The following is a 27,043-nucleotide window of genomic DNA, read 5'->3' as shown; positions in this document are numbered from 1 at the left end:
AGCCATAAGCAGTCACCCAGGGCTGAGGGAGGAAACAAGGCCTACAGTTGGGTGCTGAAGTTGTCAGAGTCTCCACAAACTCAGAAGGGATACAAACTATCCCCTATTTTGTTTTTGCCTGAGTTCCATTTTAAAGTTCAATATGTCTAAAGAACTCAGGCATTCTTTCTTTATGAATAAAAGTTACTTCATATGATGGTGTAGCTTCTTATTTTAGAGTAGTTTATGTCTATTCTGAGTTTTTATTTATGAGCTGTGATGTTTAAAGGCTTTATTCAGGTGAACAGGACTATGGTGGATTACATATAGTTCAACCTCCAACTGGGAAAATTGTGAATGAACTTTTCAAAGAGGCAAGGGAACATGGGGCCGTCCCTCTAAACGAAGCCACAAGATCTTCAAGTGATGACAAACCTAAGGTCAGTGCTGTCTTAAAACTACTGTTTCTGGGAAGTTGAGAGGTATTTGGACATGTGTCTCAGTAAAGCTTTTGCAATCTTTTTGGCACCCATTGTTGAGAATGATTGTTCTCCACGAAACTTCAGTGTCAGTATTTGGCATCCAGCCTTGAGGTCATTTTAACATTTCCATGTTCCCCGATTCTGTAAGAAAAATGTGAAATTGATTTAGTATGTGGAACAAAGAAGGGTTGTAATTTAAAGCGCATTTGTGATGCAAATGGTAATTAAAAGAATAGCCATTTCTCCTCAGATTATCCTACCTGCAGACTGTGTATTCAGTATAGCAATATCAAAAGTGTAATCATAGCTGACACTTGATGCAGTTAATATCAAATTGTGATGATAGCTGACTTACTGTAGCTAAGAAAACAGCTTAAAATGGAGATGGTCACAGGAAACCCCAAGTGGACACAGTACAGAGATCAACAGGTCATGGGGAAGCCCAGCCTCAGCAGATACATCTGCAACACAGCTCCTGCATCTATGGCTCAGGGAATATCTCAGAAGAGGGGGCAGAAAGGCTGCAAGAGCCAGAACACGAGGAAGTCAGCTTTGTGACAGACTCCGGGAAATGGCTTCATAAACAAGACGGGAAGTTTCAATGGACATGTTAACATGGAAGGGAGAAAATTGCATGTGGTCACACCCCTAAGAACTACAGGCAACTGTTGACTGCTGAGAGTCGGAGAGTTAACCTCTCCTAGAGATGAACCTCTTGCTGTTTATCCAATACAGAGTGACCAGCCTTGAAACCATGTACACAGCACCAACAAAAGCATTCAGTATGAGATCTGTATTTACATACATGTATATATGTAACAAGAATGAAAAAGAGGCTACCAACTTGAGAGTGGGGGAATGAGAGAAGCTGGAAGGGGAAAGTGATGTAATTTCTATTTCAATTAAAACATTAAAAAAATGTAAAAGCCTATAAAAACATGCAGAATTCTTTGTTGTAACATTGATTTTATGTGTGTACTCATGTACACAAATATCCTCAATCTACATGTGGCAGTCAGAGGACAACTTGCATGAGTCTGTTCTCTCCTTCTACCATGTGTGGCTTCTGGGGATCAAACTAAGTTATTTCACTTTTTGAGTTAACTAAGGTTTATGTGAAAAGACATTTAACTTCTCACATTCACTTTTTTATAACTTAAGGTCTTCATTCCAATATATTTTCCTAGTCATTATGAATCTGGCCAATAATTATTTGTCTAGTTTTGAAATATCAAGTATATGAATAACATTTTGACTATAAGCCATAGTGAATTCTTAACCCATTTATCATGTATTTTAGTCATTTACAGGTGGAGGGTACAGATTGGGCAGTTCCTTCTGTAAGCGGTCAGAATATATCTATGAAGAAAATCAGCTGCAAGATGTAGGTACAGTCACCAAAATGTTTAAGCATTCAGCTCTAGTTGGTACTGTTTTTCCTCTTTCTGAATTAATAGTTGACACTATGAATACAGTCTCTCTCATTAGCATGAGTTAAAGGACCTGTGTGCTTTCAGTTGCAGTTATTTCTATTGCTATATTGGAGTGTCTGTATGTATTGTTTTTTGTTTTTCAGGACAGGGTTTTTCTGTGTAACTCTGGCTGTCCTGGAACTCACACTGTAGACCATACTGGACTCAAACTGCCTCTGCCTCCTAAGTGCTAGAAATAAAGGCATATGCTACCACTGCCAGGCAGAATGTATAACTCTTATATTTTTTTCTTGAAAATTGTATACTTTTATAATACAGTGTGAATTAAATTGTAAGAACATTTGAAATCATTTCTGTTACCTTTGTCAATATTAAAATTATAAATTTATTTTAGATATTAACAGTTTCTTGGAAGGTGTGAATGTTTAAGCTGTGGAACTGAAGAGATTTAGGGTGTGGATGAGCAGTGTGAGTCACAGGTACCAGGCAGAATCTGTCTTCTCACTGCTTCTGTTTCCTCAGTGATTGCTCAGAGGCCAGGCTCCACTTGTGGGACTTTGCTATTTCCAGCTATTATCAGTGGTTTAAGCTAAAATATAAACCTGCTAAGTAAACACATGGACACACTGGTTTATTTTTGACTAAAGCAAGTATCTCTGTATTTTAAGATAATTTAATCAGGTAGTAAGTTGGGAGATAAAATGTTGAAACTTAAAATTGTTTGAATGTGAATTCTTTTTTCCCCTCTGTCTCCAAAAGGTTCAGATTTTACTGAAGCTGTGGAGCAATGGTTTCAGTTTAGATGATGGAGAATTGAGACCTTACAATGACCCAACAAATGCTCAGTTTTTGGAATCTGTTAAGAGAGGGTAAGATGAATTATTTGTGTTCTCTTTATTATGTTGAATGGAACTATTCTGAGTATGTGAATGCATATAGGTACAGGCTGGCTGGCCACTGAGCTCCAGGGAACTGTGACCCAGTGCTGAGATACCAGCACATACCACCACATCCAGCCTTGTTACATAGGTTCTCTGGAGATTGAGCTCTAGTTGCCATGCTTCTGTGACAACTGTTTGACCAAGTATCTTGTCTCCTGGGCCCTATTTCTTTTTTGAACTTTTTTGAGTACACTAGTAGATTTCAAGAATTAGTTACTGTGACATATTACATAAATGACTTGGGGGGGGGAGATGGATCTTCGAGGAGAAAGAACATTGGATGATTGTACCCCTTTTAAATATAATGACACAGGTCTGTGCTCTAGATGAAATATCTTAATAAATTGAATAGCATCCATCTACCTATCCATTAAGCCTCTGTCTTGCTTTACTGTTAACCAAGTGCCATGACAAAATGCCATGACCAAGGCAACTTATAATTGAAAGCATTTAATGGAGGGTACAGTTTCAGAGGGTGAGTCCATGATCATGACTGAAAACATGGCTATAGGCAGGCATAGCACTCAAGCAGTAGCTGAGAACTTAAATCTGATCTACAGACATGAGGCAGAGAGTCAAATGGGAATGGTGTGAGGTTTAAAATCTCAAAGCCCACCACCAGTGACATACCTCCTCCAAAGCCACACATTCTGATCCTTTCCAAAAGTTCTACCAACTGGGAACCAAGTATTCAAATTTGGATACTCCTAGCTTTGTTGACTACAACACTTTTCTCTCTGTCTCTCTCGGGCTCATTCCTCTCCCTGTCTGCAGCTCTTTGGTAGTCTTTGGCATCTCCAACATCTTGGGATCTCCAAAATAATCTAAGCTTCACTTTTACAGCTTCACCATGTGGGGACACCCCTGCCACACATCTATCCATAGCAGCTCTTCTTAAACCCCATATTCCTGTATCCTTTAAAACTGTAAAGCTAGAACCCTGTGGCCAAAGCTGCCAGATTTTTCTGCCTGCTTGGGATGGAATCTGGCTCCCTCCTTGAATTATATCTGTATAAGTTTTGATTTAGTATTGCTCATTAGGAACAGGTGATCCTTTAGGCCTTTTTATTTTCACAAGTTGCAGAATCAGCTGGGTGGGGTCTCCCTGACGGCACCACTCCCTTTATTGCCTTTCTCTTTATCTCTTTCAGCACAAACCATGGCTCCAACATTAAATTTCTACAGTTCTCTTTCTCCTCAAACTACACACCTTTTATTTCTGCTTGCCCTTTTTCATTATAGACCGACATGAGAGTGACCACTAGTAACCACTTGACAGTTGATATTAGACTGTCTTGAAATCTCCTTTGCCAATGAAATTAGTTCAAAACTCATCAACTTAACCTCTGGTAGATTCTTAGGACACAGGCAAAAACAGCTATATCCTTTGCCAGGATATCACAAGGCAGGTCTCTAGTCCAGTTACCTTTATTGTTCCCCTCTGAAATCTCTTGAGTTGGGCATCCATAGTCCACAATGTGCTCAGCTTTATTGTCAACCGTACTCTTACTAGGATGGCCCACTAAGTTTCACTATAGCACTCAACAAAAATTGCGTGGTCAGACCTATCACATCAATACCCCAGTCCAAGTTTCACTATAGCATTCAACAAAAATTGCGTGGTCAGACCTATCACATCAATACCCCAGTCCAAGTTTCACTATAGCACTCAACAAAAATTGCGTGGTCAGGCTTATCACATCAATACCCCAGTCCTGCTATGGTATTTTTCCTAAATAGAAATGTAACTAAAGGCATAAGGTTTGTGATGAAGTTTAGTAGCAGGAAAAGTCCATAGAGAAATTGAAGACTAAAAGATTGGCTAAAGTGGACTGGGGATAAGATTCTTTGAAACAACAAAGGAACTCTGAAGGAGAGATACTGTAGAAAGTGAATTAGTGTGTGTGTGTGTGTTTCATTGATACTATAAATATACCAAAAAAAGTTCAGAAACTCCTTCACCAGTGCTGAAATCATGGTAGCAAGTACTTGAATATAACAGTTAAGACAGTGTTATAGAGGCTGGAGAAATTACTCAGGGTTTAAAAGCCCTGGCTGCTCTTCCAGAGGTCCTGAGTTCAATTCGCAGCAAACACATGGTGGCTCACAGCTATCTATAATGAAATCTGGTGCCCTCTTCTGGCATGCAGATATACATGCAGGCAAAACACTGTATATATAATAAATCTTTAAAAAAAAAAGACAGTGTTATTCAGTTGAAAACTAAGAGCCACTAAGTAGTGGAACTATTCAAATATATGTGAAAACCAACATTGCTATTCAAGTTCATGCTGTAATTTCAAGCTGATAGAAGAAAACATAAATTAATTTTCCAGCAAGTGGGATATTCAGTAGGATTTAAAATCTGAGCTATACCATATCATCAAGTAGAAACAATGAGCAAAGTCTCCTTTTTGAGAATATCAGAGATTCAAACTAGCTAAGATCCATTAGCTCTTTCGTAAAATATTTGGCAACACTGTCTTTATTGTCCTACAAGAAAAACTTTTAGGTTGTATAATCCACTTATATACATCATTTCTCCAAAAATTGATATATTCCACCTTATATATACTAAATATAGGAAGTCAAGTCAAAAATGCCTATCATTGATACTTACATTTTTTGTTTAATGTAAGTTTTATTCAAGGACTTAGTAAAATTCCAAACAAAACAAAATGTAGTTTAAATGGTAGGTACATTCTTGGAAATGCAAGGGATCTTAAAAAATAAAAGTATGAAAACTTCCCAAAGTGCTTAGTGATTTTTCCTAATTGATAGGACAGAAGTAGGTCTAGACACCTAAAGAAGAGAGTTGTTACTCATGTAAATCTCTGGTATTCTCTGATTCTGTGTGACTATGATACTCTCCTCAGTGTAGAAGACCAGTCTTCTATAGCCATGCATTCCTCAGCCTCAGCCCTTGACACTGAAGCATGATGGTACTCACTAGTTACCTGATAATCAGAAATGCCGTCATCAGTTTCTGGCTCCCGCCAGGATGGAGTTAAAACAAATGGTTACAACCAGGGATGGTGATTCTGTGTACCCAAGACAAGTCCTTGCAGTTCAATGTAGCTCAAATTCTAATTGGTTTTTATTAATAAAAACCTGGAGTCAGATATAGGGGTTAATGCTGAAAGATCGGGGAAACAGAGCTGCCAGCCACAAGTTCTTGCCTCTACTGAATTCTGAGACTAAAGGGGTGATCCGTTTCTACAGATCCTCAGACTGAATGCAATGAGCTCCTGTCTCCTCCCACCTTATATTCCTCTCTCTACACAACCATAACACTCCTGTGCTCCCTACCTACCTCCCTAGTGCTGGGAATAAAGGCATGTGACCCCCAAGTACTGGGATTAAAGGTATGAGCCACCACCACCTGGTTCTATTTCTCTTTTAGACTAGATCAATCTTGGATAGCCCAGGGTGGCCTTGAACTCACAGAAACTCACCTGCCTCTGCTTCCCAATTTCTGGGATTAAAGGTATGTGCCACCACTGCTTGGCCTTTATGAGTAGTTCTGCACTCTGATCTTCAGGCAAACTTTGTTAAAGAACAAACAACATATCACCATAGTGCAGAGACTTTAATTTCATGCAGTGCAAAGATATGAAGAACCTTACTTATTGTTGGTGGAAGTGTAAGCCTATGCAGCCACCAAGGAAATCTGTATAGAGGTTTCTCCAAAGAAAACTACCTACCATATGACACATGTTATTCCTGAATATTTTCCTAAAGAACTCTAAAGCAACATACCATGGAGATGCTTGTACATACATGTTTATACTGCACTGTTCACAATTGCTCAGAGATTGGACAGTCTAGATGTTCATCAACAAATGAGTGGATTAAGAAAATGTGGTAAATATATATAATGCAATTATATGAACTGTAAACAGTATTAATTGATACCAGCCAGGCTCAGATACCATGTGTTTTCTCTCATGTGCATCATCTAGACTTAAGGTTTATACATGAGTAGATATATGAATGTATTCATGCATGAGTACATAGATCATGCAACTAGAAAGGGGATGATGAGAAGGGAAGACGAGATCTTAAAGTCTGCAGAAAGACATGAATGAGTACATGTGAAATGAAAGTGGAAGGGAGGCCATCTGTTTTCAGTAAAGAAGAAAAAGGCATGGAGGGTAGTAAGGCAGAGAAACCAGGAAGAACAAAATACAGTGACATGGATGGATGGATGCAGATGCCAAATGAAATGTTACTTTCTATACTAACCTAAAGCAGTTTTTTTAAATTTATTTATCCTTCTTCTCATAGATTATATTCCAACCACAGTTTACCTTTTCTTCCCTCCACCCAGTCTCCTCCCCCCATCTCCCCACTTTCCCAGATCCATGTCCCCACAGTCTCTCCTCAGAAAATAGCAGGCCTCCAAGTACATCAGCGTGGCATAATATGCTACAATAGGACCAGGCACACACTATCACATCAAGGCTGGACAAGGCAACCCAGTAGGAGGAAAAGAGTAGGCAAAAGAGTCAGAGACAGCCTGCTCCCACTGTTGGGAGTTTCACAAGGACACCAAGCTACTCAGCCATTACATATATGGAAGGGACCCAGGTCAGACCCTACAGGCTCTCTGACCTCGGACACCATGAATCATGGTCAACTGATTCTGTGGGCCATGTTCTCTTGCTGTCCCTGACCACTCTGGTTCCTCCTATCCTTTCTTCCCCTCCTCCAAAGGACTCTGAACTGTGCCTAATGTTTGGCTGTGGGACTTTGCATCTGCCTCCATTTGGTTGCAGATAAAGTCTTTTTGGCCTGTTTGATGACAGTTGTGCAAGGCCGGCAGAACAAACTGTAGGTTGAAGGTTTAGTGGTTGGATTGGTATCCAAATCCCTCCACTTGAGGCCTTGCCTGGTTATAGAACTGGCTTGTTCAGCCTCTGTGTCTCCTGTGTTACTAGGAGTCTTTACTAGGGTTACTTTCATAGATTGCATGGAGTTTCCATTTCACTAGGTTTCCACCTACCCCCTGAAGTGTTACCCAATTCCAGTAATTTCTCCCAGTACCCCCCACCCCCAGGTGATCCCTTCTGTTCCCAACTGCTACCCATCCCCAGTCCACCAGCAAAATCTATTCTTTTTCCCCTTGCCAGGGAGATCTTTGCATTCCCCCTTGAGCCCTCCTTGTTACTTAGCCTCTCTGAGTATATGAATTGTAGCATGGTTATCTTTTACTTTAACAGCTAATAACCCCTTAGAAGTGAGTACATACCATGCTTGTTTTTCTGTTCCACCAGGATGGATCTTTTTCAGAATGACTTTTTAAGTTCCATCCATTTGCCTGCAAATTTTATAATGTCATTGTTTATATAACAGATGAGTAATACTCCATTGTGTAAATGTACCATAATTTCCTTATTCAGTCTTCAAAGGGTTGAGGTACATCTAGGTTGTTTCCAGATGTATTCTGAATACAGCTGCTATGAACATAGTTGAGGAAGTATCCTTGTGATAGGATGGAGTATCCTTTGGGTATGGCTAGAAGTGGTATGACTGGGTCTTGATATAAATCCATTCCAAATTTTCTGTGAAACCATCATATTGATTTCCAAAGTGGCTATACAGGTTTGCACTCTACCAGCAGTGAAGGAGTTCTCCTTGCTCTAGGTCCTTGACAGCATAAGCTACCACTTGGTTTTTATTTTAGCCATCCTGACAGAGATCTCCAAGTCATTTTGATTTGCATTTCCCTGATGGCTAAGGATGTTGAACCTTTTTTTTTTTTTTTTTTTGGTTTTTATGAGACAGGGTTTCTCTATATTGTTTTCGAGGCTGTCGGTCCAGCCCAGCCTCGAACTCACAGAGATCCGCCTGCCTCTGCCTCCCGAGTGTCTTTTGGTCATTTGAGTTTCCTCTGTTGAGAATTCTCTGTTTAGATATGTACCCCTTTTTAAAATTGTATTATTTAGTTGATGTCTAGTTTCTTGAGTTCTTTATGTATTTTGGATATTAGTCCTCTGTCAGATGTGGAGCTGGTGAAAATCTTTTTGATTCTGTGGGCCACCTTTTTTTTTCCTATTGACAGTGTCCTTGGCCTTACAGAAGCTTTTCAGTTTCATGAGGTCCAATTTATCAGTTGTTGAACTTAATGCCTGTACTATGGTGTTCTGTTCTGGAAGTTGTCTCCCCTGTGCCAATACATACAAGGCTATTCCTCATGTTCTTTTCTATTGGGTTCAGTGTATCTAGATTTAGATTGAGGTCTTTGATCCACTTGAACTTGCCTTTTGTACAGGTTGATATGGATCCATTTGTACTTTTTCCATATACCTATATCCAGTTAGATCAGTACCATTTGTTAAAGATGATGTCTTTTTCCCATTATATATTTCTGGCTTCTTTATCAAAAATCAGATGTCCATAGGTATGTAGATAAAGATGAGTTCCCTTCCAGCCAGGTACTGCAACCCTTTAGTCCCAAATAAATACACAGAGTCTTATAGAATTATAAACTGTTTGGCTGATGGCTCAGGCTTCTTACTGGCTAGCTCTCTCTTTATTATTATAACCCATTTCTATTAAACTATATATTTCCATGAGTCTGTGACTTATCCGTAATGCTCCGTCGTGTTACTCCTTCAGTGGCTACCTGGAGTCTCTCTGGAGACTCTTCTTTCCTCTTCCCAGAATTCTCCTAGTCTGGTAACCACCCCCCCAATACTTCCTGCCTGGCTAATAGCCAATCAGCATTTATTCATCAACCAATAATAGAAACATATGCTCACAGCATACAGAAGGACATCCCCATCTGGATCTTTAATTCCATTCCACTGGTCAGCATGTCTGCTTTTATGTCAGTGCCATGCTGTTTTTATTACTATTGCTCTAAAAATTCACTAGTTGTATAGAATAATTTTAGCTCTCCTGGGTTTTTTATTTATCCATATGAAGCTGGGTATTGTTCTTTCAAAGTCTGTAAAGTATTGTATTAGGATTTTTATGGAGATTGCATTGAATCTGTGGATTGTTTTTGGTATGATGTCCATTTTTACTTTGTTAATCCTACCAATCCATGAGCATGGGAGATTTTTCCATCTTCTGATATCTTCTTCAATTTCCTTCGTCAAAGACTTGAAGTTTTTGTCATACAGGTAGATTTACCCCAAGATATTCTATATTATTTCTGGCTATTGTGAAAGTTTTTCCTGATTTGACTGTATATAGAAGGCTGCTGACTTTTTTTCAAGTTAATCTTGTATTCATTGAATTCAGCCACTTCACTAAAGGTGTTTTATCAGCTATGGGAGTTCCCTGATAGAATTTTTGTGGCCACTTATGTGAATTATCATCTGCAAATAGCGACACTTTGACTTCTTTGTTTGCAACTTGTATCCACTTGATCTCCTCTAGTTGTCTTATTGTTCTAGCTAGAACTTCTAGCACTATATTGAATAGATACTGAGAGGGTGGACAACCTTATCTTATTCTTGATTTTAGTGGAATTGCTTTGAGTTTCTCTCCGTTGAATTTGATGTTGGCTATCGGATTGCATTTATAATATTTAAGTGTGCCCCTTGTATCCCTGATCTCTTCAAGACCTTTATCATGAAAGGGTGTTGAATTTTGTCAAAGGCTTTTTCAGCATCTAGTGAGACAATCATGTGTTTGTTTTTTAATTTCAGTCTGTATGGTAGATTACATTGACAGACTTTCATATTTGAACCAGCCCAGTATCTCTGGGATGAAGCCTACGTGATCATGGTGGATGATCTTTTTGATATATTCTTGGGTTGTGTTTATGCTTATTTTATTGAGTATTTTTACATCAATATTCATGAGGAAAATTGGTATGTAAGTGTCTTCATTGAATCTTTGTGTGGTTTGGGTATGAGGGTGACTGTGTCCTCATGAAATTAATTTGGCAAAATTCCTTCTGTTTCTATTTTGTGTAATAATTTGAGGAGTATTGGTATTAGCTCTTCTTTAAAAGTCTGGTAGTCTTCTGTGCTAAAATTGTTTAGCCCTGGACCTTTTTTGTTTGTAAGGCTTTAATGACTGCTCCTATATCCTTAGCAGCTATAGGTCTATTTAAATTGTTTATCTGATCTTGATTTAACTTTGGTAAGTGGTATCTATCGAGATAATTGTCCATTTCTTTTAGATCTTCCAATTTTGTGAAATTAGGTTTTTGAAATATGACCTAATGATTCTTTGCATTTCTCAGTATCTGTTGTTGTGTCCCCCTTTTCATTTCTGATTTTGTTAGTTTGGATATTCTCTGTCTTTTAATTAAGGGTTTATCTGTCTTGCTGATTTTCTCGAAGAGCCAACTCATCGTTTTGTGATTCATTGCATTGTTCTCTTTGTTTCTATTTTACTGCTTTCAGCCCTGAGTTTTGTTATTTCATGCAGTCTACTGCTCTTGGTCATGTCTGCTTCTTTTTGTTCTAGAGCTTTCAGGTGTGCTGTTAAGTTGCTAGTGTATCTCTGCAGTTTCTTGATGAAGACAGTTAGTGCTGTGAACTTTCTTCTTAGCACCACTTTCATTGTGTCCCATGAGTTTGGGTGTGTTTTGGATTCATTTTCATTGAATTCTAGGAAGTCTTTCATTTCTTTCTTTAATTCTGCCTTGACACAACAGTTGTTCAGTAGGGAGTTGTTCAATTTCCATGAGTTTGTAGGCTTTCTGTTGTTGTTACCCAGCTTCAATCCCTGGTGATCTGATAGAATATAAGGGGTTATTCAGTTTTCTTGCATCTTTTGAGACTTGCTTTGTGACCAAGTATGTGGTCATTTTGGAGAATGTTATGTGAGGTGTTAAGTAGAAGGTATATTTTCTTGTGTTTGGATAAAAAGTTCTGTGGATATCTGTTAGATTCATTTGAGTCATAAGATATCTGTTAGATTCATTTGAGTCATAAGGTCTGTTGGCTCCATTATTTCTTTGTTTAGTTTCTGCCTGGATGTCCTGTCCATTGAAGTCCTTCATGATTAATGTGTGAGGTTCAATGTGTGATTTAAGTTTTAGCAGTGTTTCCTTTACAAATGTGAGTACTCTTGCATTTGGGGATTAGATATTAAGAATTGAAGCATCATGTTGATGGATTATTCTTTTGATGAGTATGAAATACCTTCTATCTCCTTTGATTAAACTTGGTTTGAAAATTATTTTATTAGATATTAGAATAGCTACACCATCTTGCTTCTTTGATCCATTTGCTAGGAAAATCTTTTTCCAACCTTTTACTCTGAGGTAATGTCTATCTTTGATGTTGAGGTGTGTTTCTTGTATGCAGCAGCAGGATGGATCCTGTTTTCATATCCATTCTGTCAGCCTGTGTCATTTTTTATTGGGGAATTGAATCCATTGTTATTTTGTTGGTGGTGGTGGTTGTAGTAGTAGTGTGTGTGTGTGTGTGTGTGTGTGTGTGTGTGTGTGTGTGTGTGTGTGTGTTTCCCTGTTTTGGGGTCTTGCTAGTGTGAGATTATTTATTGCCTGTGTTTTGTGGTTATCGTTAACTTACTTGAGTTGGAGTTTTCCTTCTAGTACCTTCTGTGGGATGGATTTGTGGATAGATAATGTTTAAATTTGACTTTTTCATGAAATATCTTGGTTTCTTCATCTATGGTAACTGCAAATTTTGCTGGGTATATTAGTCTGGGCTGGCATCTGTGGTCCCTTAGAGTCTGCAAGACATCTTTCCAGGCCCTTCTGTATTTTAGAATCGCCACTGAGAAATCAGATATAAGTCTGATAAGTCTGCTTTGTTACTTAGCCTTTTTCCTTTGCAGCTTCTTTCTTTATTCTGTATGTTTAGAGCTTTGATTATTATATGGCAGGAGGACTTTCTTTTCTGGTCCAATCTATTTGGTGTTCTTTAAGCTTCTTGTACTTTTATAAGCATGCCCTTTGGGTTAAGAAAATTTTCTTCTGTGATTTTGTTAAATATATCTTCTTAGGTTTTCAAGCTGGATTCTTCTCCTTCTTCTATTCCTATTTTTCTCAGGTTTGGTCTTTTCATAGTATTCCAGATTTCCTGGATGTTCACTGTTTGCTTTTTAGATACAACATTTTCTTTGACTGTTGTATCTATTTCTCCTGTCATATTCTCTATACTGGAGATTCTCTCTTCCATCTCTTGAATACTGTTGGTTATGCTTGTGTCTTTAGTTTCTGTTTGCCTACCCAGATTTTCCATTTCCAGAATTCCCTCTGTTTGTGTTTTCTTTATTGCTTTCATTTAAATTTTCAGATCTTGAATAGTTTCCTTCATCTGTTTTTTTTTCTTGGTTTTCTTTGCATTCCTTAAGGGATTTTTGTTGTTGTTGTTGTTGTTGTTGTTGTTGTTGTTGTCTTGCCCTGTATTTCTTTAACAGTTTTTTTTCATTTCCTCTTTAAGGATCTCTATCATCTTTATAAAGTTTTCCTTTTTTAAAGTCATTTTCTTGTTTTTCAGCTGTGTTGGAATATTCAGGTCTTGGTGTCATAGGATAGCTGGGCTATGCTAGTACCATATTGCCCTGGCTGTTGTTGATTTTGTTCCTACACTGGCATTTAGGCATCTGGGTTTGGGATGATTATATGTCTAGGTGCTGATTTCTGAGTATGTCTTGTTTGGATGGGTATTTTGTTCCCTGGCTTCTGTTTCCTCTTTGGTCTTCTGGTCTTTGTGACCTGGATTTCTTGTGGCTGGCGTGACCTCTGTTCTAGTAAAGACTCTCTGTCAAAGTTGGGGACTGGTCTCTGGTGGCTAACTGGGCTTTTGTTGCAGTAGGAGGTCTCTGTTCTCTGACTGGTGTGGTCTGTGTCTGAGCAGCAGAAGTTTGCTGGGGTTGGGGACAGGGCCTGGAAGTGGGGCCGGTGATGAGCTGGGAGGGCATGGGCTGTGAGATGGATCTTTGAGAACAGAACCCAGGGAGTGGGGCAGTTCAGCTAGCAGCCAGATCACTCATCTGTTCTTCTGCGACCTAAAACAACTCTTAATTAAAAAAAAAAGGAAAAAAGATGACTCTGCCATAGTCATGTCTCACAGCCCCTGTCCCTCATGCTGAAACGTGGCAGTGTTCACCAGTCACCTGACACTCAGAAACATCACATCAGTTTATACAACTCCCTCAGGGACATTAGAAGTAAATGTGTGCAGACTCCCAATACTTGAGGCTCTAAAACAGGAGGATTGCTGTGAGTTTGCAACTAGCCTGACCTATATACCGAATGCAAGCCTAGCCTGAGCCACAATGTGAGATCCTATTTCAAAGAAACAATCAAAAATATTTGAATTAACTTTTAAGCCATATAGGAAATTTCTTGTGCTAATTCAAGTATCAATTGCTGTCTTATAATTTGAGTTTCTAAATATACCTGAAGGTCATTGTGACAACCAAAACATTTCTATGTTAAAAGTCACTAAAGAACAGTGTGACCAGCTATAAGAGATGGCTCAGCACTGGCTGCTTTTCCAGGGGACCAACATTCACATAGAGCTTTACAACCCTCTGTATCTCCAGTCCCAGGGACTTTGTCCTCCAAGGGCACCAGACATGCACATGGTACATACATATAGACAAAGCACTCATACATTTAAAGTATAAAAATTTTAAAAGTGTGAGGTAACTTGAACTACATGGTCTCTAAAATCACCATGGAAGTTTTTGTTAGCGTGTAGCTCATGATTTAATTAGTACAGTGGAGTAGTGTACTTTTTAGCAATCTTAACTAAAACCTTCTCTCCCTCCTTTTAAGAGAGATTCCCCTGGAGCTTCAGCGACTGGTCCATGGCAGCCAAGTGAGTCTGGATATGGAGGATCATCAAGACCAAGAGTACATAAAACCCAGGTTGCGATTCAAAGCTTTTAGTGGAGAAGGACAGAAACTTGGAAGGTAAAATTTCTCTAGAGAGAAAAGCTCAAATGATATTTTTTTGAGAATAAGAAATAAAAATGACTTGTGAAGTAAAAACTGAAATGTGAGCTGTAAAGACCTTCCTGCTGGAATTAGGTGTGCAACTTCAATAATGATATTGGTAGCAAGTACCCAGAAATCAGCCTCCTTACACTCATTGGCTCATTTGATAACAGCTCTTTAAATACACATTGCTCTTGCAGAGGACCCGAGTTTGGTTCCCCACACCCATCCTATGCAGCTTCAACTACCTGTAACTCTAGCTCCAGGCATCTATGGGCATCTGCACACAGGCACACATACGTATAATTAAAAATGAAAATAAATCTTTAAAAAATAACAATAATTTGCCCAAGGTGTGATTGAGCTAGAGAATGACTAGAACGAGGTTCCAGCCCAAGCACACACTCTGGGGTGTGTGCTTTTCACTACTGGGCTGTGTTCTCTGATTCAGTTTTGGCCATTTTCATGTAGATGTGTAATGCATAGTACTTTGAGCATATCCCCTACACAGTGCCCTCCCCTCTCCCACCAGCCCCCCTAGTCCCCCGGTTTTGGTTCTATGCATTTTTCTGTTCTTTATGTGTGTGTTCTTTCATTTCTGCTTCCAATCACACAGCTTCAAAAGAGAAACTGTAAAGTGTTGCTGATTGCAGAGAGCACTGGATATAGTACCTCACACATTTACTGGGTGTGTCTATTATGTGTAAACACTGAGGCGCTGCAGCAGGAAGGGACAGTGTGCTTCTCTTGGTGATTTTCTGTGGTGTGCTAAGCAGTGCTTAGGTTCAGTCTCCAGCACTACATACCTGGCCTGGTGGTCCACACCTGTATTCCTGGCACTGAGGAGATAGAGGCGGGGAGAGCAGACTTTCAGGGTCTCCCTCAGCCTTCTACCCAGTCTGCAGCCCGTCTCTGCTGTATACTCATTCTGTTGATGGCCTGGGCTACGAGAGCTTGACCTTGCCTCAAAATGGGAAAAGGAATTGGTTCAATTTTAATATACAGAAAATTATCTCTAGCATGTTAATGTAAGGTGACTCGGTCACATAAACTCACATTTAATCGAATATTATATTCTCTAAAGAACTGCTCGCTACATTTTACACTAGACAGTTACATTAACTATATTAAGGTTTGATCCCTGGTACCAAAACTGGAAGGGAGGGAGGGAGGGAAGGAGAAACTAAAACCTATTAAGGCAGAAGCTTCACAGTTCTCATTTTCCAAGAACTCCAGGCAACTACTTAATGTAAGAACAAATACAAAAAGATTCTGTTTCTCTCCATAGGCAGTAGTCTAATTACAAAGACCTTACAGGTAGAAGTTAGCCAAGTATTCCTGTGATATACAATTAAGTAGAAATAAGGAAGTCATGGGTGACAGATGCACATTTGCAAATGGTAGGATAGCCTGAGTTGAGCTGGAGTTGAGCCCAGCGAAAAAAAAACCCTAGGCAATGTCAGTCTTTTGCTGGCTGGAAGCACTGGCGGTGACATTTGCCAGGGGTTTTGAACTGTATAATGATAAATGGTGCAACTTGAATAGATAATTCTTTGTGTCTGCGTCCTATTTAGGTGATGAGATTCTGCTTGCCACTCGGTCATCTGGCACTGAATCTGAGGTCGGTTTCGAGTTGGTCCCTAGTCTCAGGAATGCTCTTGTCTAATGCCAAATAGCCCCTCTGGCCTGCCTTCTGTTTCCTGCTAGCTCTGCTGCTCGTTCAGTCCTCACCTTGCTACACCCGCTGGATCTTCTGTCTCGTGCAGCTGGGACTGCAGACAGTGTCAGTCCGGCAGAGCAGGCAGGGCTGGGTCCCCTAATTCCCACAGTCCTGGCCCCAAATGCTCCCTGCTTTTCCCCTCAGCCCTCCTCCTGCATCACATGCTTAGGCACATTTTTTTTTTAGTTTCGGAGACATTCTCTGGCTGATGATGATGGTTTCCATGTTACTTTGAGATTCCTGATTCATCGTCCTATAAGCTTCCAGCTGTCTGAGGGAATCTCAGCTCACATCCTTTCTTCCTGCTTTCTTAAAAGTCTTTGAATCTCTTAATTTCTCTCTTTAAAAATAAATTGTTTTAATTAACCTTAAAATAAAACAGTATATGAAAACGTCACTGTAGAGGGCTGCAGATGGACCAGTGGTTAAAAGTATGTGCTGCTCTTACAGTGGGCCTGGTTTGGTTCCCAGCACCCATTTGGTGCAGAGCACAACCATGTCCAACTCCAGATTCAAAGGAAGCAGTGCCTTCTTTGGCCTCCACAGGCACAAGGCATGCTCATAGTGCATATATATAAGTGTAGGCAAAGCACTTTGTGCACGGAAAAGTAAATCTTTTTTTAAGAACTGCAGTGTGATAGTTGACTAGGGGGAGTTTGTTGTGCACTGCTGTAGTCCCAGCACTTGTGAGGCTGAAGCAGAAGGATCAGTTCGAGGACAACCTGAGCTACATAGTGAGACACTGACTCAAAAGAAAAGAAGGGAGATCAGGGAAGCCTTAAACAGCAAATGAAAGTGACTTTGACAGTGAGCACTGGGTTTAGAGAGAACACAATGCCTGCTCGCCAGTGCTGAGCTTGGCCTGGGGCAGGGTTCTAGTCCACCTCTGAGTCAGAGTTTTTCCACTGATACAGCTGCCACACCTGTTCTGAAAGTCCATCCATTCCAGTTTGTAAATAATTCATTTCTACACACTTGCTTCTCACAAGGGAATACATCAGGTGCTTTCTACCGAGGTTCCCTTCCTCGTTGTACTTCATTCTTGTTTCAGAAGACGCCTGCCTGCCTGATAAGAATTTTTCCTAGAAGGTATTAGATGATGGAAACACCATTATGCAGTTAATGTCATAGGATAGAGCCAAGTCAGCTTTCTCATTTCTCGGTAGCCTCCTTTAGGTGGTGTGGAAACCTAACTTGAAATGCCCTTGTGCCTTGCGGTTAATCTGTACAATAGAGCGGTTCTCTTCCACCAGACAAGGACTCAGGCAATAGCTCAGGGATAGCTAACTCGAAGTCACTGTTGGTCACATATGTGCATGGTTACTGATGGGAAGAACATCCTGGGTCTTCTTGCACCTCCTATCTGGTTTTCATCTCTCTCCCCTGTGTGCTAAGTTTGACAATACAACTGTGTAAGGCTTTATATAGTAATTTATATGTTTTTTCCTCTTGTGTATTTTTACCATACATTTTCTCAGATTGGTTCTAAATCTGGAGGTGAGGAAGAGGCAGGCAAGTGTTTTCAGTAAAGATAGGTTGGTTAACTTTACTATCTTGCCATATGACAGTTTGGGAGAAAGTTTGGATAGAAGGAAGAGTCATTCCCTTATGCTCATAGCAGGCACTTTATAAAGTAATACATGGGGGAAACTCCCTTAAGATACTAAAGAAATTTGGTTAAATTTGTTTTACTCTTGAAAGAGCTCTTTTCACCATAATTTTTAGTTTGTATCTGATCATCCTGATGATATTAGAAGCTATTAAACCAATCAAATCACTGATAATCAAGATCAAATGGTAAGGTGCTTTGTCTAGTAAGCTTCAATGAGAATTTATGTGAAAAATGAATAAATGTGAGAAATGAGTAAAATTTCATTTCTCACTAACAGCTTGGAGCTATTTCTCTTGCAAAGCAGTATCTACTTAAGTCATATGGTTTTTAAATAGTATTGACAATGTTTTAAAGTAACAGTTCAGTTCTGATTCTATAAGCAAAAGTAGCTCTTGAGTTCTTAGTTCTCAGCATTATCCTGAGGGACATCATGGGATAATAAATGCATTACAGAATACAGTCTTACTGAATTAGACAAGGTGGGTGTTGTTTCTCAAGTGCATCCAGTTAGAACATAGTTGGGATTTGGAATATATTTTCTTTATACTCTTGGCATGCTGACAGTAAGTCTCTGGTTTCTCATTTCTTCCTGAACTGTGTGGTAAACAGGGTAAGGAAAGTTTAGAGATGAATTTGGAGAAAATGCAGCTACGCTTCTGAGAGGTCTGGGATTAATAAGTAGGAAACGTAGGCACACACTACTTTTAATATAATTAAAGAGGCCAAAGCAGTAGAGAACACTGGAAGGAAGCATGGTCTTGCTAGGGAAGTCCTGCGAGGGATGACGACACAACTGACTCAAGAGCAGAGTCTTGACCGCCTTCCTTGTGTCCTGTGTACTACGTACTCAGTCTGTGCTCTGATTCTGAAATTCTTCTTTCTTAGCCTTACACCTGAAATCATCAGTACTCCTTCCTCCCCAGAAGAAGAAGATAAATCAATACTTAATGCGACTGTTCTTATTGATGATTCAGTGCCCACCACGAAAGTTCAGATCAGGTTGGCAGATGGCAGTCGCCTGATACAACGATTCAACAGCACACACCGGTAAGCTGCTCCAGCAGCCAGGGCTCTCTGTGTGCATGTACTGCTGCTCACCCACAGAAAACTGCACAAAGCATAAGGAATAGATGAAGTTCTTTACATTTGCGAAGAAAGCTTTTGACAGAGAATATTTGGATGGGAACTACCTACAATAAATCAAATAGCTACTAATAATCATTGAAAATTATCCCATTAGTCCAAGTTTAGACAACTCAAAGATATGAGCTGTAGTTTTGCATGCATTGTAACTAAAACTGTATCATGTATCAAGTGGATTCAGATTCAAGATAGTGTGATCCTATTGGGACTTCCTCAGTTAAAATATAAACTTTAAACTAGGATGGTGGTATACGCCTCTAATCCCATCATTTGGAAGCTCAAACCAAGTACAAGTTTGAAGTAAGTCTGAACTACATAATAAGACATTATCTCAAACAAAGTTTATGAAGTTCTAATCAGAACTTTCTGTTTAGCAACTTCATACTGTAAATAAATGGTGTAAGTAGTTTGTATTGTTGGTGCAGTATCTTTAATAGGCTGCTTCATTCTCTTTAATACTCATTTGAATATAAATGTTTTTCCTGCATATAGTAGTGCTCTTATTTTTCACTGTTTATAAGACTCTTTGTGCATTTTTGGTTTTAGTTAAGTTACTAGGTATATGTGAGAATAATTTTTTAATTCTTTTTTTGTTACTATTTTTAATGATAGGATTTTGCTGTGTGACTGTGTAGTCTAGGCTAGCCTTAAAGTCAGTGATCTTTACCTTAGCCTTTAAACAGGTAGAATTACAGGCTTGTACTGCCACACTTAGCTTTTATACATATGGGTGCCCACGCACACGTGTACGATTCAGTGTTAGGTACATCGTGTCCAGTGTCCACACAAATGGCTTAGAGGCCTAGGCTGCCAACAGTTTTTACTTTAAAAACAATGAGACATACTTTTTTTTGATTTATTGATTTATCCATTGATTGATTGATTGATTGATTGATTTTGTACACAGTGTTCTGCCTGCATGTATATCTGCAGGCCAGAAGGAGGTGCCAGATTTCATTACAAATAGTTGTGAGTCACCATGTGGTTGCTAGGAATTGAACTCACTGATCCATCTCTCCAGCCCAGAGACATACTTTTAATATAGCAATATTGTTCATTCTTATTTTATACATAATTCACTTAAAGATTGTTTTTGTTTTACTACAAATGTATACTCCAGAATTATTTTTTTCTTTCAAAATGTGATGAATTTTCCCATCGAAATAATGTAAATTAAAGAAAGTTATAGTACCTTTAAGCAAAAGTTGGAATTATATAATTTTTATTGTGAAGATTTTCACTAAAAGTTTGCATGCAAATGTGCCCTTGTTACAATAAACTATTTTTACTTATTCCTTCAGGGTTTTGGATGTCCGAGACTTTATAATACAGTCACGTCCTGAATTTGCAACAACAGACTTTATTCTTGTGACTTCGTTTCCAAGTAAAGAGCTAACAGATGAAAGTCTGACCTTACAAGAAGCAGATATTCTTAATACCGTGATACTCCAACAGCTAAAATAGTATTGCTCCAACCCATGTAGAAATAAGTAATGTTGTACATATTAGTAAAAATATACTTCTAGGATAAAAACTACCAATTTATTTTATTATTCAGATAAATCTGTTTTTGTTGTTGCTCTGTCTTCCAGTGTTGTGTCTAGATAAATTTAGACTATGGATGTTTGAATTTTTAGTTGCAGAGCTGGCTTATATTGATAGCTGTAAACATCTAGGTCAACTAACTTACTATATGCTCAGTGTCAGTGTAATACCATTTTCAGATTAAATGAATAGAACCCCTTTTGATAAATGCATTTGGTAAAATATGTACTCAAGTTTTTTAATGCAGTGATGACCAGTAGCCAGTTTGGATCCCTTTTCTGTAATATATACCAGAGTGTCTGCTCTGATCTTGAAATTGTTTGATCATACAATAATTAAGATTTTTGTGTATTCTTTTCACATATTGTTTGAACTATATTAGTATCACAGAATATATTTTGGCCTTGTATTTTATAAAATCACAGCTCATAAACTGAATTTTAATAGATGTAAAAGTCATCAGCTCTTGAGAATTCATGAAAATTGCACTTTAAAATCAAGAAAGTATTGTCCTTGCAGAACCTGCCTTGAGCACTTTCATTGGTTTTGGTTCATTAACATTTTAATAGTGAACACAGAAGAGGGGACACATACATAGAAACACTGTTGTAGATGTGCAAACCAATGTATTCTTCAGTGTATGAACTCAGTCTGAGAGACTGGAGCAAAAATTACCAGCAAGGTGTTTGTGTTTCCCTTATCCAGGCATGTCTTGAATGATGCGGGCTGTTATCCGGAACAACAGAAAAGTATGTTTCCCCCTTAGACATCATTCTATTGTTAGTCACCATTTCCGTGTGATTTTCTGTTATTGACATAAGAAAATACAGAATTTGTGACTGATATGCACAGGTTTATTATCTTAAAATTGTGTAGGATAAAATTGAAAACAAGATTCTGTGTGCTAGAATCGAGGTGTTGGTAAGACTGCATGCAGGCTCTAGAGACTCATTCCCTAGCTGCTGAGCCTCCAGAGGCCACCTGTGTTCCTTACCCATGGTGCTATCCCTCCCTCATCTAACAGCCAGCACTTGCATCCCTCTGAGCCTTTGGTAATTACAGTGTTCTCAGTTCGAGGACTATAAGATGAGAGAGGATGCACATGATCATCTCCGAATGTTAACTTGATAGTCACCTTAATCATCCTTCAGAGTTGCTCTTTCCCATTTCAGTTACACCTTCATGAGATTGAGGGGATTAATATGGTTGCTGACCACAGCCCACACTATCTCTGATTTACCCAAATAAACTCACCCCATCTCTTCAGAGGTGCTCAGAAATCTCAGCATATCACATGGACTCAGTCCAAAACCTTATCTGCATTTCATTGGTTCAGAAATCCCAACTCTCATTAAGATGATCTAAATTAAGTGGAAATTTCCTCTCTGCCTGTGACACTAAAAATGAATTATCTGCTCACAGGTAAATGTCAGGACAGCGATAAACTAAGCTATAAACATTGATGTGTAAAAGGCAGGAAACAGTCAAAAGTGGAGCCACTGTTACCGAGGAGCTTGCAAATCCAGCCAGACATCCCATCAATGTTTACGGCCCAACATTAATGTGTAGCTCTCGTAACTTAGTCCTTTGAGTTTTGAGTGTCTGCATCATCTTCCTTTTACAGAAGCCACGCAGCTTTCTTCTCATCCTGTGTTGTGTCTTTCATTTTACAATAGCAGCACTGTCAAGAAACTCAATGATCTGTGTGCCATAGAGGTTAGCTCCATTGAACAGGGAGCTCTCCCAAACGTCGTTCTACTAACAGAAATCATCCCATCTCTTATTTTTAGTTTCTCCGAGAAAGTACAGCTGTGTCACACTCATGATCTCTTTGAGAGCCTTTTGCGTGACTGAACATGCAAACCATTTTGTTACATGCGTGGTGTGCATGTTTGTGTGCCTGTTTAGATGTGTGTTTGGGAGAAGCCTGAAGTTGATGTTGGGATCCTCCCTTCATCTCTTTTCACCTTATCCATTCAGGCAGGGACTCACTGGTACAGCTAGTCTGGCTAGCATGCTCCAGGGATTCCCTGTCTCTACCTCCTGAGTGCTGGAATTGTGAGCAGCTGTCCTACCCAGTCAGTTTGGCCAGCACTAGCTACTGAGCCATTCCCAGCCCTTTGTGTTATATAAGGGATGTACAGCCGCAACCTCATTTCTATACATCGGGCTTTCCTGACAGTATTGCCATTTTTAAAACACCTTTCTTAAGTGCTTGTTGATTGGCAAACTGAGAATTCCACTAAGCCCTAGCTTCTTTTTATATATATGTATCACCTTTTCACATGGTGTTTCTATTTACTATGAAACTTTATACTACAACTAGGAAGAATAAAACAGGTTAAAGCTTACCTGAAAATTCCGGCTTAGTCTTAAGGTTATCATGTACAAATTCTGCTTTGCACATAACTGTGCAACTAAGCCAAGCTTCAGTTTTCCATCAATGGCTTCGTCATTCATTCTCTGAGCCCTCAGTAGTAGGACTTTTAATGTCATCGCTTTCTAAAGACTGTTCATGACCACTTAGATACTCTTTGGTGTTTTAGGTTTTCTCTATCAAGTATTAACTCCCTTCTGACCCTCTCCAGCTGTATCCTGTTCTTCTAACACTCTGAATAAGGCAGTCTTGACTCGTCTGTCATTGTCCTCAGAACTGCCTTGGCCTCCACACTGAGGCCACATGTAATCCAAAACTGGAATTGTCCCAGCAGCCGACCCTACTCCCTCCTGGTTGGCTAAGATGTGCTGTAGGACACCTAGAGATCTCTGGTTATTGCAAGGAAGTGAACTGGAATTTATGTTTTGTTTTGTTTTCTTGAGATAGGGTCTCACTATATATTACTGGCTGGTCAGGCATTCACTATGTAGACCATGCTGACCTTAAACTCACAGAGATCTGCCTGCCTGTGCCTCCTAAGCACTAAGACTAAAGACTATAGTTACCTGTGAGCTAAGATTTAAATACTGCTAGTGTTACTACAAGATCTCTATGGAGAATTTTCTCTATCATATAGGAAAAAAAAAGACTTCAAAATCTTTTCCTTCACAATATAGAACCAACCCTGCTCCTTTCTCCTTTGTTAAACACAATTAGGATAACAGCTGAAGTTTAAAAGGATTACCAATGCCAGCTGTGGACATACATGCCTGATATCACCACGTCAGACCTAAGGAAAGATCACTGTGACCTAGGGGCCAGCCTTGGCTACACAGTGTGAGACTGCCTTAAAAACAAAAACAAAAAAAACAGGTAAACTGCCATTCAAGATGGTGCAGAAAAGTAAGGGCTGGAAGGATGGAATCAGCAGATGGAGCAGAGGTGAGAACACCTGCCAGGAATCCCAGAGCAGAGGTGAGGAGACCACTCACCCAGACCCACGGAAAGCCTAGCAGGCCCCATGGCCTCTTTCAGTCTCAGCATGTGGCAGGCAAAGGTGATCTCTGCAACCCAGTGCTTACTACACTAAATGGGGTAGCTTCAGATTCAACAAGATACCAGCACACCACACCACCACCCATACCCCCACCCCACCCACCTCACCCACCCTTGGTTCAATAAAGTACAGCAAGAAAACGTGGTGCGTGTGGTGTCAACTTCAGGCCTCTAGGCACACTCATGAGCTTCCATGCTCGTGTGTGTGTGTGTGTGTGTGTGTGTGTGTGTGTGTGTGTGTGTGTGTGTCCCCAACACATACAAGAAAAGGATTAATAATACCTTAATCATTGTAAATAAAAGGGCATTACCTGTTTTTAAAACAGAAAAAAATATCCAAGCCTTGAAAAATAAGTTGACTTTTTCTTGCATCTTTCTTATCAGTTGTATTAAGTACCTGCAAATGCTAAAAAAAAAAAAAAAAAAAAAGACTGCCATTTCTGTGTATAATAGTCTTCCAAAAGACCGAAGTGTATATTAGGACAATTGAATGCCCCCATGATGACAAGTACTTTCACAGATAGTACAGGCTTTATCGAGAATTCATTTCTACTGTAACCTTTTAAATGTATCATCATCACACAGCAAGGAGGCACAATGAGTAGTCAGATCAGTGTCCAAGAACAGTAGTTTTAAATGATTATGTAGAAAAAAAGTTTGCAGTATCTGCCTACAAATAATGTTTTCATTGAAACTTGTTAAATATGTTTTTTAGATTATCCTTGATGTGCAGTATGATTTCACTGGGTGACTGAGTTGCTTTGAACTTGAGCCTTTAATGTGCTTAATTGCCCCTCGTTTGGGGGTAGAGAGGGCCTTAGCTAAGGCAGTGTTGCCTGAGTTTCCTGTGAGTTTTTCTGATTTTATTCTAGCACACAAACAGATTCAGATGCCTCCTGACTGTTTGCCCCTATGCATTGCTGAAAACATTGTCATGAAGTATATTATAATAAGGTGCATTCAGTTTTCCCCTTAAGAGTTTGTATCCATGTTAATACATACATATTTGGTTAATAGTGCCAAAAGCTGAAGAAATTTTTATAATCTGTAAGATATTTAGTGTCGTCTAATTTCAATTAAAGAGTTTATAAAGCCCCAATGCATATGTGAATGTGTGTGTGTGTGTGCCTCTGTGTTCACATAGCCTGAAACAATGGCCTATGTGACTTACAGAGGATAGCATGAAGCTTCGGAGTTTCCCCTCTTAAAGAATGCAGAGCCATGCTGGGGGCCATGGGGAGCGTGCTCCTTAGACAGTTTGGACGTGATGACCTCTTTTCCTTCAGATAAATGTTTACATAGGAAGGGAAGAAACTCAATCACTTTACTCCTCCGCAGCTATCCTAAGAATTCCCTCTAATGCTGCTGTTGATTGCAGAGGGAGCTCCTGAAATGACAGGCATCAAGAAGGCAAGCTAGTGAGTCACCACTGATTGATTGTATCAACACGCTCCCTTTTATTGCAAGACAAAGAAATGACTAGTAATTCAGTAGGCTGGACTTAAAGACCTTGCACAGAATTAGTAGCACAATCCTTTCTCTGTTGGCAAGTTAAGGTATTATTGTGTGCTAATTAGCACCACGAAAAGGGCCAAGAGATTAAAGGTGGGTGGCAACTGCCTTTTTTCTAAACAATCTTTGCTATCCTTCCTCTTTCCCCTGGAGTTGGCATTGGCTTGGTAGCAGTGTATCTGAATACTGGAGCATTAAAAAAGACTGCTAATGCCGTTTTTATGCCTCTGACTTTGGTTTGTACTTTCATTCTCCACATAATGTACATTTAGATGTATCTTTCAGATACTTATTACAGAAGGTTCTTTGGTGTTGTTTTCATATGTAATATCTTCCTCATTTTATTTTTGATGTTTACCTCTTTGACAAAGTCTTATGTCCTTGCTAACCTTGCCACTTTTATTTTAGGGTCAAGAATAGCTCACTTTTAGTCATCTCAAGAATAACTCATTTTTAGCCAACAGTACAGGTTTTCAGGAAGTGATGGGCTTGCACGTCATAGTGTGAGCATAGTTGAGAGCAGGTGGATGACCTGGTTTCAGTAGCCTTGAATTTCTACTCAAGTTGAAAGCTGTAAGAGAAGTAGTTCTTAAACAAATGTTCATGTTTTATATAGATTCTATAGATTAATGTTAAGTTCAACATTCCATGGCATGAGGTATTTATTTTTATTCATATAATAAAGATGTGTGCAAATACAGTGTTTTTATGTTTTTATAATAATGCATAATACTGAGTCTAGGAATGCCCTTTCAAGACATATTATAATTAGATGGTAGTATTTGAAATATTGTACACATAGCTACATAGATACTTTAGAGCTACTCAAACTAATCTGGTCTTATATCCTTTAGTATTAAGCATGTATGCATTCATTTTCAGTGAGGAGTATGTATCTTAGAGGTGTGTGGGTTATCACTTATGAGGGCTTACTGAGATCAAGGTTCTCTGCAGGAATGTTAATGTCATTGTATTGTATGGCTTGTCCTGGCCTCAGCTTCCTTAATAAATACAGTTTCCTCAGAGAAGCCTCCTTTTGTGCCTCAGCCTGATACCCCTGTCTCCATAGCCCCCTTATCCTGAGAGCTGTCCTTGATGTCTTAGTAACTTGACCTCTGTTCGTGTCTCCTAACACTGCTGTCATTGCATGGCTTTAGAGACAGTGCAGGACTTTGATTCACGAGATCCCTAGATCCTGTGGCAGTACCATACATAAGAGTGGCTGGGAATGGCTCAATAGTAAGTTAGTGACTCTCTGGACACTGGGATAATGTATACATTTATGTTTCTAAACAGATTGAGAATCTACCAAGAACAGATACCAGTGATAGCAAATGTTTGTAGTTTTATTAGGTTTTG

At 39.3% G+C, this 27,043-nt stretch overlaps 1 protein-coding gene across 1 annotated transcript in view; it reads left to right on the top strand.

The window, feature by feature from the left end:
* The window catches only part of Ubxn2b (UBX domain protein 2B), a 35,691-nt gene extending 8,984 nt beyond the window's left edge, over window positions 1-26,707 (top strand). The window contains exons 3-8 of the mRNA XM_005066729.4: window positions 269-419; window positions 1,762-1,845; window positions 2,654-2,763; window positions 14,558-14,695; window positions 18,937-19,098; window positions 20,496-26,707. Of these exons, the coding sequence (XP_005066786.1) occupies window positions 269-419; window positions 1,762-1,845; window positions 2,654-2,763; window positions 14,558-14,695; window positions 18,937-19,098; window positions 20,496-20,658 (808 nt within the window). The 3' untranslated portion in view covers window positions 20,659-26,707. The remainder of the gene's footprint in view (window positions 1-268; window positions 420-1,761; window positions 1,846-2,653; window positions 2,764-14,557; window positions 14,696-18,936; window positions 19,099-20,495) is intronic.
* Window positions 26,708-27,043: the final 336 nt, after the last annotated feature.

The sequence above is a fragment of the Mesocricetus auratus genome, unplaced genomic scaffold, assembly GCF_017639785.1.
Source record: "Mesocricetus auratus isolate SY011 unplaced genomic scaffold, BCM_Maur_2.0 Super-Scaffold_6730, whole genome shotgun sequence".
Lineage (NCBI taxonomy): Eukaryota > Metazoa > Chordata > Mammalia > Rodentia > Cricetidae > Mesocricetus > Mesocricetus auratus.
This window is presented reverse-complemented; position numbering and strand designations above follow the sequence as displayed.